This window comes from Mustelus asterias, chromosome 29 (genome assembly GCF_964213995.1).
Source record: "Mustelus asterias chromosome 29, sMusAst1.hap1.1, whole genome shotgun sequence".
Taxonomy (NCBI): Eukaryota; Metazoa; Chordata; class Chondrichthyes; order Carcharhiniformes; family Triakidae; genus Mustelus; species Mustelus asterias.
In genome coordinates this window covers 3,329,748-3,347,167 of record NC_135829.1, presented here as the reverse complement: position 1 = coordinate 3,347,167, position 17,420 = coordinate 3,329,748, and the positions used below count along the sequence as shown (strand labels likewise).

The following is a 17,420-nucleotide window of genomic DNA, read 5'->3' as shown; positions in this document are numbered from 1 at the left end:
CCTGAAGGGCCTGGTGGACTCATCCTGCTTCTATTTGCTGCGGGCCTGTGCTGCGTGCTCCTGTGCTGCGTGCTCCTGTGCTGCGTGCTGCGTGCTCCTGTGCTGCGTGCTCCTGTGCTGCGTGCGCCTGTGGTGTGTGCATTATTTGCATAGAAAAGAGGTATAACAAAGCTTTACATGTTACCTTCCTGGAATCAATAAGTAAACACGAAAGGCTGGTGAGTAAGGTGTTCAACATGTCAATCGTGTACATATTGACGTAGTCCACTGTCTACTGGTCAGATTGGATATATTTCATGAAACTGTTAAAACTTGATATTCTCTTTGCACATCCTCTTCCCATTTTGTTTGTAAATGACTGGGGAGCAACAGTTCCACTTCTTGTACAGTATACAAGTGAAGATATTTAAAGGGGTTTAACATTCACTTTCCTCATTGTTTTGTCCCATTATCTATTGCTAAATGAACAAGCAAAACCACTGGGACATTTGAGTTCGTACATCCAAATTGGATCAATTGACATATTTCCCAGGATCGGATCCATCATGTGCCTTCATGATTCCTTTACATTCATCATCCTACTAGGACATTTATTCCAAAAGCTGATTGCTATTTATATGAAGAAGCAAGTCTGAACCCTTATCCCACTGACATAATGTACTTTAATTATGCACCAGAGTTATGTTTTCTGTACCATTTTTGTTTTGTGTCATTCTGAAGTTTCTTTTGGGTGAAGTTTTTGGCTTGCAGGCAAGTTATTGTGGTTAATGCAATATTACAGATATTGTAGTTTGGTAGAAGGGGTATGCAGTATTGAATGTGCTAAACATTCGGAGAGAGGAAGTATTAATGAGTTTAGCATCCTTGAAAGTGGATAAATCACGAGGGCCAGATGAAATGTGCCCCAGGCTGTTAAAAAAGGCAGGGTGGAAATAGTGGAAAGTCTGGCCATCATTTTCCAATCCTCACTAGATACTGGTGTGGTGCGAGAGGATTGGAGGACTGCTAACATTATACCTTTGTTTAAAGAGGAAGCCAGGGATATACTGAATAATACCAGGCTAGTCAGTCCAATCTCCGTCGTGGGCAAAATTGTTAGAATTAATTCTGAAGGATAGGATAAATTTGGAAAGTCACTTGGAAAAGCACAGATTAATCAAGGACAGTTAGCATGGATTTGTTAAAGGACGATTGTGTCCGACTAACTTGACTAAATTTTTGAGGAAGTAACAAGGAGGATTAATGAAGGTAGTGCAGTTGATGAATTTTAGCAAGGCTATTGACGAGATCCAAGATGGCAAACTGGGTTTTTTAAAAAGTGTCTCTGTATGCCCTGTTTGAGAGCAGATATCCACTCCATCTGACGAAGGAGCAGCGCTCCGAAAGCTAATGGCATTTGCTACCAAATAAATCTGTTGGACTTTAACCTGGTGTTGTTAAAACTCTTACTGTGTTAAAAAAAAAGCCCATGGGATCTGGGGAATGTAGCAAGCCGGATACAAAATTGGCTCAATGACAGAATCAAATGGGTGCTTTTGTCACTGGGAGGCTGTTTCCAGTGGGGTTCCACAGGGCTCAGTACTAGAACTCCTGCATTGTGTGGTTTTGTATATTACCGATTTGGATGTAAATGTAGGGTATTGATCAAGAAATTTTAGGATGACACAAAAACTGGCCGTGTGGTTGATACCGAGGAGGAAAGCTATAGACTACAGGAAGATATCAATGCACTTGCCAGGTGGGCAGGAAAGTGGCAAATGGAATTGAACCTGGAGAATTGTGAGGTGAAGCATTTCGGGAGATCAAACAAGGTGAAGGAAGACACAATGAATGGGAGAATACTGAGAGGTGTAGAGGAAGTGAGGCACCTTGGAGGGTATGCCCACAGATCCCTGAAGATAGCAGTTCAGGTCAATAAGGTGGTTAAGAAGGCACGTGGAATCCTTCCCATTATTAACCAAGGTATAGAATGTACAAGCAGGGATGTTGTGGCAGAACTGTATAAATCATCAGTTAGACCCCAACTTGAGTATTGTATGCAATTCTGGTCACCTTATTACAGACAATGTAATTGCACTGGAGAGGGTAGAGAGGAGATTGATGAGGAAGTTGCCAGAACTGGAAAATGTAGCAATGAAAAAAGATTGGATAGGCTGGGGTTGTTCTCCCTGGAACGGAGGAGGCTAAGGGGAGGTTGGATTGAGATGTGAGAAACTCTGAAGAGCCTGGATAAAGTGGATGGGAAAGGCCTATTTTCCATAGCAGAAAGATCAGTGACCAGAGAGCATTGATTTAAAATGATTGGTAGAAAGATTAGAGGAGAGATGAGGGAAACCTTCTCACGACCTGATGGGGTTTTTGAGGCCGAAACCTTGTTTGATTTAAAACGTGTCTGGACAAGCACCTCAATGACTGTAACCTGCAGTGGACCAAAAGCTGGAAAGTGGAATTAAGCCATGTGGCCTTTTTTTGTAGCCGTGTTTTTATCTCTGCTTTGCTCTGCCTTTGAGAATTGCATGTTTCTCTTGTGTTTTTGTAACCATAACTGAACATTCAAGATATGATCTGGGTTGTCTGATCCAAGCTCGATAATGTATGGCACTTGGTGTACTGCACTAATCTAGCTGATATGAACTCACTAATTTGAAATAATTTCCCATATTTTCCAGAACATTAATTTATTCGACAAACTATTTGCCTACATTTCAGCATATAAAAGGAACTGTATGAGTTGGCAGTTGTGAAATGTCATTGGTTCGTCATCTGATTTCTTACTGTGGAGCAATGATTCGCCTCAAAATGCTTCAGAGCTAATAGGAAACAGACGAGTTTTGTATCATGCACAGCTTGCATTCCCTCCACCCGCGGTTGATACAATTACTGCACTGTCCAATCAAGACAATTTTATCAGCAAAGTCATGAAATTAAAGATACTTTTAGCTTGGTTTGGCCTCTGTATAGCTATGCCTGTGCATTGTGCTCGCAACATTTATGCGGTATTGTGGAGCTGGCTACCACATAGCCCAACTCCTGAAACAAAATGCCACAGTTCAACACGAGCATTTATCTTTTTACCAACTTTGTGAATTTTGTATGCTGTGTCTGGGTGTGGGTTGGTGCGCCTGTGTGTGTGATGGGGAGGCGGGGAGAGCCTGTCTGTGCGCACATTGATCTGATGAATTGGATCTGGGTGTTAATTAAGTTGAATTGATCGTTGGTAATAGATGGAGACCCAACAAGAATGTAGTCCGATGAATTTGGAGCAGCAGATTTACTTTTGGTTAAGTGTTTTTGACAACTAGAAATCCACATTGAAAGTTCATTGCACTGCTGTGATTTATTTTTATGTGGCTAAGTATTCGGTAGAAGTTGAGTTTATATTACTCCAAACCAATGTCTGGTTTTGAAAGATCTTCATGTCTCAATAAACTATCATGGGGACAATACAAATACAAAGCAAAGAACCATTGTTCCAGTGTTCAGAGTTTCTGACTATTTTTGTTTCATCAACAGGCTTTTGGGAATGCAAAGACCGCTCACAATAACAACTCCAGCCGTTTTGGTAAATTCATTCAAGTGAACTACCAAGAGACTGGCACTGTACGGGGGTGAGTAATGTGATGCATATGACCAAATGAATGTTTTTTTTAAACTAAGGAATGAAAAGAGAAATTAGAAATTTATGACCCCATAAAAAAATCATAGATGTGGTGAGTAAATTATCAGCAAAGGCTGTTGCAACAGACGTTATAAAATGGGTACAGGATGATTTTTGCAGAGAGGAGGTTGGGGTAAGATGAGAGGATGGTTGGGGTAAGTGGAATTGCAATATGTCAAAAGATACCGAGTTTTATTTTATTATGGGGGAGGCGATGGCCTAGTTGCATTATCGCTAGATTATTAATCCATGCATTCAGCTAATGTTCTGGGGACTCAGATTCAAATCCCACCACGGTATGGTCTAGTTGGACCAATGAGCGGCACAGGCTTGGAGGGCCGAGGGGCCTGTTTTCCTGTGCTGTACTGTTCTTTGTTCTTTGTAGATGGTGTAATTTGAATTCAATAAAACAATATCTGGAATTAAGAATCTACTGATGACCATGAAACCATTGCCGATTGTCGGAAAAACCCATCAGGGTCTCTAATGTCCTTTAGGGAAGGAAATCTGCCGTCCTTACCTGGTCTGGCCTACATGTGACTCCAGAGTCACACCAATGTGGTTGACTCTCAACTGCCCTGAGGCTATTAGGGATGGGCAATAAATGCTGGCCCAGCCAGCCAGCGACGCCCATGTCTCATGAATGAATAAAAATAATTGATTAAAATTTTCTTCCTTGAACAACTTCTTTTGGGGCTATGGGATGGATTTAAGTAATGCTGACCTTCAATAAATGTAGATTACAGTCCAGCTTCCCTTGACATTTATTATTTTAGATATCCTCTCCATCTATTCCACCATAATAAACCCCCCCCCCCCCCCCCCCACCACTACCATCACCATACACTCTCACTCAGTTCCAGGCTTAAAAAACAGGTTTGTAACTGAGGCAGAGTGGTCCCAGGCGAACTTAGCTCAGGCATCTGCCAATGTAACTCCTTTCTCTGACCAACAGTAAGTGCCCAGAATGACTTGCCCCACCACCAATGTTGATTTCTTCCATGTTCTGAGACATTTTTGTAACCTCGCTTATTTTAGCTGATGATGTGGAAGTGAACAGAAGCTCATTGTTTTGAAAGCCAGGGTTGCAAAGCTGTGGCCTCCCAATATTTGGTGCGTTGGAGCTAGATGTTGCTGAGTCACCATGCTGATCGATAAAAGCATGTTGTTTCAGATCACTGATGTGGGGTGAAAACAGATCAGTAATATCATTCAATAGTATCTTGTTTATGCAGGCAGTAGCTATCCATGATATTCTCTGCCGCAAACTCTCTCAAACCAAACTGATTATTGCTGTGAAAACAGTATTTTAAAGATTCACTTTGTTTGGTGACTCATGAGTATGTGAATGTTAATTTTGTTTGAATTCTCCAGTTTTGTAGATTAATACGCTGAACCATAAAAATCAATATGTGCAAGTTTCGCCCCTATTCTGAGCTGAATTTAATGCAATCTGAGTGATGATCAGTGAAGTGCTGCAGTGTGACAAGGGGAAAAAAATCACCACGATTACTCTTTTCAATTGTAATTCAGTGTCCCCTACTGGGAAGATTGTGTACAAATGTGACAGGAGAAGGATGAGATTACTAATGCTGAATGCAGCTTCTTGTAAAACAGCCTGCTGGCTCACATTTGGACAATGTACTAGAAGGATGCCACCATGTGTGTTTGTCTCCTATACTTTATTGACTTAGAAGAGATAATGTGATTCTCGAGTGATGTCGAGTGTAAAAGTTCTTGAGCATTATTCCAGTAGCTTTTGGTGGTTGACCACATTTAAAGGCATTCAGTGAATAAATTGTACTCAGAGAAGTGGGAAGGCTATGTTAAACTGTGCCTTCCATGCAAAAAGGCATCTGAGCTTCAGAGTAAGGAGAAAAATTACAGACGAGGGGAAAAGTGGGCAGAGAGCATGAGAAAATTGGAGAAGAGGGAAGGCAGACCTCGATGATTAGGGTTTTGGAGTAGAATGGGAAAGATGGGTGGAAGCAGGCAATGTTGCACAGGCAGGTACAAACAATTTTGGTAATCGTGGATGTGGGAAAGAGGAGTTTGGGGTTGGCAGTGCGCCTAATTTGTATATCTGTTCTGTATTCCAGCTGTGGCAGTTGTTGGAATTGAGGCTAGAGACCATGGCCTCAGTTTTGCTGATGCTTAACTCGAGGAAGTTTTGGTTCACTTTGGTCTTGACATCAGACAGGCAATTAGTGTGCAACAGTAGATAGCACCATAGTCATCTGCACATATGTAAAAGCTTACAATTTAATTCTGTTTTAATTGCACCAAGTGGTAGGTCATAAGTGGAGGAGGGTTGAGTTTCTCCACGAAATACCACGAATGACCATATTAAGCAAAGCAAGAAACCGTCCTTTCAACCCTTGAAGGTCTGGTGTGACTCGGTGGCCTTTCTGTCCCAAGTGAGTGAACTAAATGCGAGATTGGAGAGGATTGACAAAAAGAAAATAATGAGTGTACTGTTGATAGATGACAAATCGGAAGTTGTGTGTGGGGAGGGGGAGTGTGGGAGGAAGAAACTAATTGCATTTATATGGTTCCTTACACAACCAGAAATCCCAAAGGCCTTTACAGTCAATTAACTACTTTTTAACATAAATTAGTGTTGTAATCTAGCAAAATGTGGCAACCAATTTGCACAGAGCAAGTTCCTACAAACAGCAATGTGATAATCATCAGATGATCAATTTTGGTGGTGTTGATTGAGGGATAAATATTGGCCAAGACACCGGGGAGAACTCTCTCTTGCTCTTCTTGGAAATACTATCCTGAGATTGTTTGCATCTGATTGAGAGCACAGTCAGAGCTTCAATTTAACTTCTCATCCAAAGGACAGTACCTTGACAGAGGGACGCTTCCACACTTGCATGCTAGCCAGCCTTGCTTTCATGCTGAGGTCTCTGAAGTGGGATGAACCATAACCTGACTCAGAGATGAGGGTGCTACTTCTGATTCATGGCTGACACCTAATGGTCAGGAGTAGTCAGAGGAGGCAGTGGCTTTGCTTCTTGACAAAATCCATGAATTTCCTGGTTGAGATTTGCAAGAGAAGGGGGTGCTTTAAGGAAGTACTATGTGGAGAAAGGATTTTGAGGTTGTTTGGATTATTCAGAGACACCTTGGTGTGTAGTAAGAAGCTTTGGCAGAACAGAGGGAGCAATGCTACAACTTGAGGTGAGCTAACCATAGCTGGTGATGGACAAACCGACAAGATGCGACCATGTTTGTGCTGATGGATAAATTGAATATTTCACGAGTTAAACAGCACGTTCTGCAAAGTTCAGCTCACAAAATAGTGAAGTTTGAATTATTTGCAAAAAGCATCTTTGCAGTTTAAGAATGGGTAAAGGTGTTGACATTTGAAACCTGTCTTGATGTTTGTTGGACGAAACACAAAATTCGAAAAGACTGCAGTTCATCCTTTTAAAAATCTTGCCCATCCAAATTGGTTGGAGATTTGTGCAACAAATCGTTACTATTTTGTTGCTGTTCAGACAGGAGGTGATAACACCAGTAATTTTCTATGATTTTTTTTGTCAAACTGAAGGAAACTTTGAAGAGAAAGGCATGTGCCCTCAAGGAAGTGAATTCATAACATTTGGCAAACATCTGTAAAATGAAGCCATTCTTCAGTTATTGTATCCATCTGTTGTTTTAGTATGAGCAGACAGACATGACAACTACAATAACCCCGTTTCCAATAGTGATTTTTATTTCCAAAAATGCAATAATTAAGCAAATAAAGGACAGTAAGAAAAGCCCTTTTGTATTCGCCTTATCCATTAGATGGTGAAAAATCCTGCAGCATCCTTGCTGATCTTCGCCTTGGGAAAGAACGAAACAGGATAAAAACTTAACAGTCGCAAATTCTGTGTGTGCCTAATTCAGTAGAATCGCACATTTTAAGTTGGTTCTTAAAGGTGATTTAATTTTAATTATTCTTGAATGGGTGTAATTTCTGATTCCTGAAGTTGCCCCTCCACATTATATTCAGCAGTTCAAGTTGCTAGCTGCTTTAACGAGAGAAGGGTTACCTCGGGTAGAAACCTTTATATAACATCTCAAGGCCAAATTCTTCAGTTGGAAAGTTTGCTCTGGCTGGTGTGTATGCACCACTCGTAGGGACAGGATTAGGCTACTTAGCCCCCTGAACTGTTCCACCATTCAGTGAGATCATGGCTAATCTATGGCCTATCTCCCTAAATCGAAAGCTTGTGGCTTGTGCTACCAAATAAACCTGTTGGACTTTAACCTGGTCCAACGCCGGCATCTCCACATCTATCTCCCTATACCCACCTTTCCTCCCAAATCCTTTACCCTTGATGAACAGAAAAAATCATTTGCAAATTTAAGATTAACCAGCATCAACTATCATTCGTGGAAGAGAGTTCCAAACTTCTACTGCCGTTCTGCATATTGAAATCCTTCAAAAATTTGCTCCTGAAAAGCCTGGAGCTAATGTTTAGGCAATGTCTAGATTCTTCAGCGGAGAAACTATCAGTTCCTACTAATATCTAGTAAAACCTTCACTCCAAAATTGTTAATCTTTTTAAATTGGAGGAAACGTAACCTTAAGTTGATGTATTCTTGCCTCATTAAACCCTCTGGGAGTCCAGATATCATTTGAGTAAATCGCCTCCATGGTGAATATAAGTATGTTGGAGGATGAGTTCATGGAATATATTCCAGACAGTTTCTGGAACAATATGTCACAGAGTCAACCAGAGAAAGGGCTGTTTGAGATGTTGCGCAATGAAATAAGGTTAATTAAAAGTTTGAATGGAGGATTGATTCTCTGGGGAAGAATGATCATATATATATTAGAAATTTACACTGAGTTTGCATGTGACATGCTTAAGCCTGAAACGAGAGTATTAAATCGATTCCCAGCTCAGGTCACTGTCTGTGTGGAGTTTGCACATTCTCCGCGTGTCTGCGTGGGTTTCCTCTGGGTGCTCCAGTTTCCCCTCGCAGTCCGAAAGGCATGCTGGTTAAGTGCATTGGCCATGCTAAATTCTCCTTCAGTGTACCCGAACAGGTGCCGGAGTGTGGCAACTAGGGGATTTTCACAGTGACTTCATTGCAGTGTTAATGTAAGCCTTACTTGTGACTGATAAACTTTTATTTTAAATTTAAATAAAACCAATTGGATAGGTATCAATTGGTGAAGGTAGATTTGGAAATGAACCTAAAAGATGAGATGTTAGATAAGTATTGGTGAATATTTTAATATTTCGCAATTCTCAATGAATGTGCATTCTAGTGAGAATTAAAAATTCCGCAGGAAGATTGATCCATCCATCTGTGGCTAACCAAGGATAGTGTTAGGTTAAGGGAATAAGCTTATAAGCTTATTGCCAAGGTGAGTGGTAAACTTGAGATTGGATGAGTTTTAGAAACCAGCAAAGGAGAAGCAACAATTTGACAGAGGAATATAACAGGATTCAAGAGCAATTTGATCAAGGATGTAAAACAGATTGCAAAAGTAAGTAAAACTGAAGAGGCTGGTGTAAAAGTGAATCCTTGAGAGGCGGAGATGGGTGGAATTTAATGGGGAATTGGGGAATTGTAGGGATATTAAATACCCTGTCTTCCAGCAGCATCAAAACTAACTCAGCTGGTCCTCCCTCATATTTCCTGTTTGTGGGGCCTTTGTTGTGCCAGTGTTGGAAGAACATAGAACATAGAAAAAATACAGCACAAACAGGCCCTTTGGCCCACAAGTTGCGCCGGTCATGTCCCTACCTACCTAGGCTTATATATAGGCTTACCTATAACCCTCAATCCTATTAAGTTCCATGTACTCATCCAGAAGTCTCTTAAAAGACCCTATCGAGTTTGCCTCCACCACCACTGACGGCAGCCGATTCCACTCACCCACCACCTTCTGAGTGAAAAACGTACCCCTGACATCTCCTCTGTACCTACTCCCCAGCACCTTAAACCTGTGTCCTCTCGTAGCAGCCATTTCAGCCCTGGGAAAAAGCCTCCGAGAATCCACCCGATCTATACCTCTCAACGTCTTGTACACCTCTATCAGGTCACCTCTCATCCTTCGTCTCTCCAAGGAGAAAAGACTGAGCTCCCTCAATCTATCCTCATAAGGCATGCCAACCAATCCAGGCAACATCCTTGTAAATCTTCTCTGCACCCTTTCAATCATTTCCACATCCCTCCTGTAATGAGGTGACTAGAACTGAGCACAGTACTCCAAGTGGGGTCTGACGAGGGTCTTATAAAGCAGAAGAAGCTGGTTCCTCAGTAAGATCTCAGCAGCAAGAGGTCCAGTAGCACTTTTGGGATTTTAAAAACTCAAAGTAAAAGATTTATGAACAAGAAGAAAAGAAAACAAGGTTACAATTACAGCGTTTAAAATTAGTTTAAAATACCCCCAAAAAGCACCCTATTTGGTCAGACCCACAAGTAAACACCTTCCAGGCAATGTTCCCTTAAAGATGTTTAACTATAGAAACCCAGTAATATTACCAAGGCAAACTGCTGTACTTTATTGGATGGCTGATTCAAACTGCACCTTCTCCCTGTCCAGAACTGTTTCTAGATGATCTTTCTCACACAGCCAGCCACTGAGCTCTCCACAGTAACTCTAAAATATCTTTCTCCCCCTTTATCTCGTGTTCCATTATTCTCACACCTCTTTGAAACTCAGATCCTTCCAAATATAAAATCCTTAATCTTTGCATTCTGTCGCTGCTTCTGGGTCAATACAATGGAATTTTTTGATTTGATTTATTATTGTCACATGTATTAGTATACAGTGAAAAGTATTGTTTTGTGCGCGCTATACAGACAAAGCATATGTATATACCCTCTTCAGTTTACTCATAGAATTGCTGTAAGATGCAAAATCTTTCATGTCGCCTCTGACTTCCCTTTGATATTCAAATAACCTCTCAACTTCTGTAAAAATGTAAATGTTAGATCCAACCTCTTCACTTGTACCTCAAACCCACATTAATATTTCATTACAAATGCACAACCCAACACAAACGCTTTTGCTAATGATACAAATCGAAATGCGAACATAAGCTATGATGAAGAAGTGAAAGGGTATAGGTGGATTAAGTAAATGGGTCAATGGGTGACACATGGACTATAATAAAGGAAAATGAGTTTCTTCATTTTGGTTGGAAGAATAGAAAGCAGATCTTTTTTTAAAATGGTGAGAAATGATGAACCATTGGTGTTTAGTAGAATATGGATATTGGTGTACAAAATAACAAAGTGACCTTGCAGGTACATTAAGCAGTTCGAGAGGCAGATGGTTTCTTGGCCTTTATTACAAGAGACTGGAGTACAAATATGGAAGTCTTGCTACAATTGTACAGCATTTTGGTGAGACCACAGCTGGAGTAATGATTGCAGATTTGGCCTCTGTACCTAAGGAATGATATACTTGCCTTGGCTGGGGTGAGGCAGCAAGTGAAGGGGGTGCTGGTTGCAACCAAGGTTCAGGGGATTGATTCTTGGGAATATGTGCTGCTTTCTGACGGTTTTCCTGATCTAACTCGTGCCATCATTTTGCTTTTGTAGAGCCTATGTTGAAAAGTACCTGCTGGAGAAATCGAGACTGGTCTACCAGGAGCATAATGAACGGTAAGATGTATGCAAACTGTTACATGAGCCAATTTGGCATGTTATGTGCATCTCCAGATATAAAGTGGGGCTAATCCTCCCTGACACAAGCATACAGAGGAATGGCATCTGCAAACAACAGTGTCAAAGTGGATTCTGGGATAAATTAGGTCTTGAAATCAGATTTAAAGTTATTCTTTAAAGTGGATCTTTGCATGGAGATCAATGCCTTGTTGATTGAAAGTGTTGTTTTTGTTACATTTGTGAGATTATATGCTGAATCATGATGGCTTTCCTTTGCCTCAGTTGCCACTGTCATTTAGCCCATTGAAAGCAATAACTGTTAGTTTATGAAAACTATTTCCGCTCCAAATGCAGCATTCATTGTAAACTTCCTATGCAAAGTGAGTTTGAACACAATTTTTATAGTCTCCAACGAGTCCTAAATTAGCAGTTTTACTCACACCAGGATGTCAGAAGTGGAAGAAATCACATTGATGCAATAGGAGGGACTTTTCTTAAGTTGAGGCAGAATTATTATTGAGCAGAAGAAAAGGAACTTTATTCTGCATCTGATAGGACAGAACAAAATGACCATTAGTTTTAAACATTGCTGTACATAACCTGGGAATGTTTGGCATATTGTAAATGGGGCTTTATTCTGTCCCACCAAGCATTTGCAGGTCATAGAACAGTATAAATTAAGTGTAGAGGAAGCTTTATTTTGCTTGTAACTCTTATGGTGCAACTGACGTGCAATTTCTTGAAAATGGCAGTGTGGAGGAAATTTTGCTTTGATATTTGACCTGATGTCTCAACTGGGAAATAAATCATTCCATTTTCTAACGCTAATGAATGCAAAATTCACCCCCAAAATTAACAGTTTTGGAGCAAACTTATTGACCCTACCAAGCAGGTCACAACATTATATTTTCAAAAACAATTGGAGGTGTTCCCTGATAAGTAGCTGAGGATGAAGCTCATATATGATTTTGTCTTGGAGTAATCCTTTAAACATTTTCAGGAGTCGAACTTTTATAGATTGATCTGAAAGATCATTTGTTCTAAAAGGGATTTCTATTATTAACTCAGTAATGAAGCTGCCAAGACACTGGGGAATATATTGAAATTACTATTCCATTAATTTTTCTGTGGATTGAAACATAGCAAATTTTACATGTAAAGGCTTGACACCAGAGGCCAGACCTAGATACAGAGAGGAATTGAAGCCATAGTCTTTGGATCCGGTAGTACTTCATGTATTTTTTTTTAATAAAACAAAATTGGTATGTGGTAACAAATTCATATTTAATTTTCCGAGGCATTATAATGTGTATGAGACCATTTACATCCTGGTGTGTAATTACAGAGTGGAAATGTACCAGTTATTAGAAAGCCATGTGACAGTCCACAACTGCAGGTTGTCCAATGACTTAAATGACTCTTTGCTCCAGTTTACCAAGATGCAATTGCTTATTGAAATAGTTTACGACAGTCTGAATGGAAGGGATGCATTTTGGTTTCAGAGTTATGAATTCCTTTTGAAAAGGTCCCACATACAAGCCCATGGAATCCAGGGGAATGTAGCAAGCTGGATCAAAATTGGCCAGTGGCAGAAAACAAAGGGTAATTGTTGACGGGTGTTTTTGCACCTGAAGGCTGTTTCCAGTGGGTTTCCACAGGGCTCAGTCCTCGGCCCCCTGCCCTTTGTGGTCTGTATTAATGATTGGATGTAAATGTAGGGGCATGATCAAGATGTTTGCAGACAGCACAACAGTTGGCCGCATGGTAAGTGAGGAAGATGGTGCCCGATTAGGTGGAATGGCCGTGGTGGGTTTATGGGGATGGGATGGGAGGGGAGGCGGGGGTTGGGCCTGGGTAAAATGCACTTCGAAAAGTTGGTGCAAACATGATGGGCCAAATGGCGGCCTCCTGCACCATTGGTATTCTATGGGAAGATATCAGTGGGCAAGTCAGCTGAAGGGAAAAGTGGAAAATGGAATTCAACCTAGAGTGTGATTTGTGCATTTCAGGAAGTCATACAAGGCAAAGAATGTATAATTAATGGGCAAATACTGAGAGGTGCAGAAGAAATGAGGCATCTTGGAGTGAATGTCCACAGATCCCTGCAGGTAGTAGTTCAGGCCAAAAAGGTGGTTAAGAAAGCATATGGCATCCTTCCTTTTGTTAGCCAAGGTCTAGAAGAGCAGGAAGCTTGTGGAGGAACTGTGTATATAGTTAGACCACAACTTGAAAATTGTATGCAGTCCTGGTTATCTTTTTACAAAAAGGATGTATTTGTACTAGAGAGGGTACAGAGGAGATTTATGAGGATGTTGCCAGAACTGGAAAATGCAGCCACAAGGAAAGATCGGACAGGCTGGGATTATTCTCCCTGGAACGGAGGAGGCTGAGGAGAGATTAGATTGAGATGTACAAAATTCTGAGGAGCCTGGATAGAGTGGATGGGAAAGGCCTATTTTCCTTAGCACAGAGGTCAGTGACTAGATTTGAAGTGATTGGTAGAAAGATTAGAACCATGGAACCATAGAACATTACAGCCTTTTGGCCCTTCTTGGCTGTGCCGAACCATTTTTCTGCCCAGTCCCACTGATCTGCACCTGGACCATATCCCTCCACACCCCTCTCATCCATGTACCTGTCCAAGTTTTTCTTAAATGTTAAAAGTGAGCCCGCATTCACCACTTCATCTGGCAGCTCATTCCACACTCCCACCACTCTGTGTGAAGAAGCCCCCCTAATATTCCCTTTAAACTTTTCCCCCTTAACCCATGTCCTCTAGTTTTTTTTCTCCCCTAGCCTCAGCGGAAAAGGCCTGCTTGCATTCACTCTATCTATACCCATCATAATACACCTCTATCAAATCTCCCCTCATTCTTCTACGCTCCAGGGAATAAAGTCTTAACCTATTCAACCTTTCTCTGTAACTCAGTTTCTCAAGTCCCGGCAACATCCTTGTAAACCTTCTCTGCACTCTTTCAACCTTATTAATATCCTTCCTGTAATTAGGTGACCAAAACTGCACACAATACTCTAAATTCGGCCTCACCAATGTCTTATACAACCTCACCATAACATTCCAACTCTTATACTCAATACTTTGATTTATTTATGTACCAAAAGCAGTCTTTACGACCCTATCTACCTGTGACGCCACTTTTAGGGAATTATGTATCTGTATTCCCAGATCCCTCTGTTCTACTGCACTCTTCAGTGTCCTACCATTTACCTTGTAAATCACACTTTTCAGGGTTAAATTCCATTTGTCATGTTCTGCCCATCTATATCATCCTGTAATCTAAGGCTTTGCTCCTCACAGGCACAGTGGTTAGCACTGCTGCCTCACAGCACCAGAGGGGAGATGAATCACTTTTCACCCAGAAGGTTGTGCGGGGCCTGGACCTCACTGCTTGAAAGAGTAACAGAAGCAGACACCTTCAGCTGATTTACAGTGTGCCTGGATATGCCCCTCAAATGTCATAACCTGCAGGGCTATGGACCAAATGCTGGAAAGTGGGATTAGGCTGAATGGCTCGTGTTTTGGCCGGCACTGATACAATGGAGCACGTGGCATCTTTCTGTACTTTCGACATGCTATATCCTCACAGCATCTTGGTTCTTCAGATTTTTGGGAACGAGTTGTGCATGTGTTCTCTTTATCCTTTTTCTTTGTGGGAACTCAGGTAGTGATCCAACAGAGAACCAGCCCTTCCCGGATTTCAAACTAAGGGTGGCACTTTGCCGAGAATTGAAATTCCGTGCCAAGCCAATGGTAGCCTTGTCTTCATCAGATATGCAGAGATTCTCCCTCTTTAATTGGACCTTGGAGGATTAAAATAAAGAAATCAAAAAATAAAGTGAAGTCTGTGCCATCAATGGTGCTGGCAACAATCGGACTCAATGTTTTGCAGATTAAGTCATTTCCACATCCAACAACTGAAAGTCGAATTGAATTAATTAATGTTAGTGGCGTTTTTACTCTTGGGGGTGTACACATGGGCTGCGATTCTCCCAGGCTGAGAGAATCTCGCTATGAGCGATGCACGGGATTCGTGCATGCGTTCCCACTCCGATAATGTCTCCCAGCGCCGGATTTCCAGTGGCATCAGCTCCGCTGGAAATCGGCGGGGAGGCGCAGAAATAATTTAAATATTATTTTAAATACAATTTAAATGCAATTAGTGGGCCCAGTCTCCGGGACTGCTAGAATCTCCCCGTCCCCTGCCAGAGTGGTTCACTCCAGCGGGGTTTAGACTGGCTCCCCACTAACAGGGAACTAGCTGCCCGACCCCGCTGGAGTGAAGGGGGGACAATCGGGGTCCCCCAGAATGTCGGGTGCAGGGGGTGGGGGGGCTGCCCCCTGTACATTGGCACCCTGGTGTTGCCATTTTATGCCCCTTGACGATCGGTGGGGATGAGGGGTCTCGCTGCCACTCTGCATAAGGATCAGTGGGGGAGGGAGGCTAGCCGGGGGGGGGGGGGGGGGGGGGGTCAGTGCGGCCAGCTCTGCGGGGAAATCGGTTGGGAGGGGGTGCGGCTGGAGATCGGAGCAGGGCTGTGGGGGGGGGGGAGTGAAGCTGAGAGCCGGCGTTGCAGGGGTCGCGAGGCTGGTCAGCAATTGGGAGGCCGGCAATGTGGGGCCACTGCGCATGCGTCGATCTTGGCACTGACAGATCGGCGCATGCGCAGTAGCCCGCTCAGCGCGCTGATTTCAGCCTCTCCTGCGGGAATAGGCCCCACCCGCTGAAATTTAATGATATTCACGCTGGTGGCCTCTTCAGCGCACAGAGTGCAGGAAATTCTTCTCTGAACTCCCACTGAAAAAACCAATGTGAATTACCCCAGTCTTCATGTGAATTGGACACTTAGAGTTTTTTGGGGAGAATTCCAGCCATGATGTCTGGGGGTTTTTTTTGTGTAACTGATCTGAAGTTGCCAAATCTTCACAGATTCTTTGTTGTTTTGCAGTCCCTTGAATGTAAATGTGACGGTGTGTGACATGACATTTGTGTTTCAGGAACTATCACGTATTCTACTACTTGCTGGCAGGAGCCAATGAAGAAGAAAAGAAGACTTTCCATCTGCTTGAGCCTGAGGAATACCATTACTTGAATCAGGTTAGCTCCAGAAATCTCGATTTTGTGCAGATATTATTTGTGAGAAATTAAAGTTAATACATTCAGCAGTGATTGTCAGGAAGCTGTTTTTTCAGTATTGAAGTGATTGATGCCACGAAGCTGTTGGCAAGAGTAAGGAAGTTTGATAGTATTCATATGGATCCGAGTTAATTAATGGCATCTGCTGGTTAACAATTTCTCAAAGTAAGGTAATATATATTAAACTATGAAGTATTAACGATCTGAATATATGTTACCGAACAGGGAAAGGGCATGGCAAATTTGAACCATTTAATGGAAGTATTCGGGTGTAGAGCTGTGATTAACAAGGTTGAAGCATCCCAAGGGCTTTTGACTGAAGTTCAAAGCAAGCTTTAAACCAATGGAACATGCACGTAAATTTCAAAATTTTGACAGGGGCGAATATCCTGCTAGAAATAGAATTATTTTTATTAAAAAGTTAAATATAAAAATAGATGAATGAATGTTTTGGAATCTGAGGATAATCTTTACTTTTTTTAAAACCAGGCTATGAAAGGGAGTACAAAGCCTTTTGGCTTTTCATTTCCTTCCTTTGGTGAAGCTAATTTGAATTTAGCTTCTTTTGAGGACACTAGTAATTGCAATTTGGAACAAGGTCCAGTAACTTCCCTCAGTCGTACTGATTAAGGCAACATGTGGCTGACTAATTGAATCCTACAGATCAGAAAATCTAGATTCTATGCTTTGCCTGTCGTATGTAGATGAAATTACAGAATCGCAATTGCCTTAGCTCTCTTAGCCAGAGCAGCAAGATCAGATAGGCTCTTGCTCTAGATTACATCCTGCTGGAAAATACTTTGTATGGGTCGAGTTGGGACTTGCTCTTGGTGACTGCTGATATTGCCAGTGAAGGTTAGGTACTTCAATGAGTATCGGGTGGCAACTGATGCTCAAGGTACTGTAACAAACAAGTTGCCTTCAGAAAAGGGGAAGGCAACTAGTCCGTAAACTTTGTGTATGTGGGGAAAGGTTAC

At 41.8% G+C, this 17,420-nt stretch overlaps 1 protein-coding gene across 3 annotated transcripts in view; it reads left to right on the top strand.

The window, feature by feature from the left end:
• Positions 1 to 17,420, top strand: part of myo9aa (myosin IXAa) — a 298,687-nt gene that overhangs the window by 125,225 nt on the left and 156,042 nt on the right. For all 3 annotated transcript variants that reach the window (XM_078199938.1, XM_078199939.1, XM_078199937.1), the window contains exons 3-5: positions 3,514 to 3,608; positions 11,225 to 11,287; positions 16,305 to 16,404. In XM_078199938.1, coding sequence (XP_078056064.1) covers positions 3,514 to 3,608; positions 11,225 to 11,287; positions 16,305 to 16,404 — 258 coding nt within the window. The remainder of the gene's footprint in view (positions 1 to 3,513; positions 3,609 to 11,224; positions 11,288 to 16,304; positions 16,405 to 17,420) is intronic.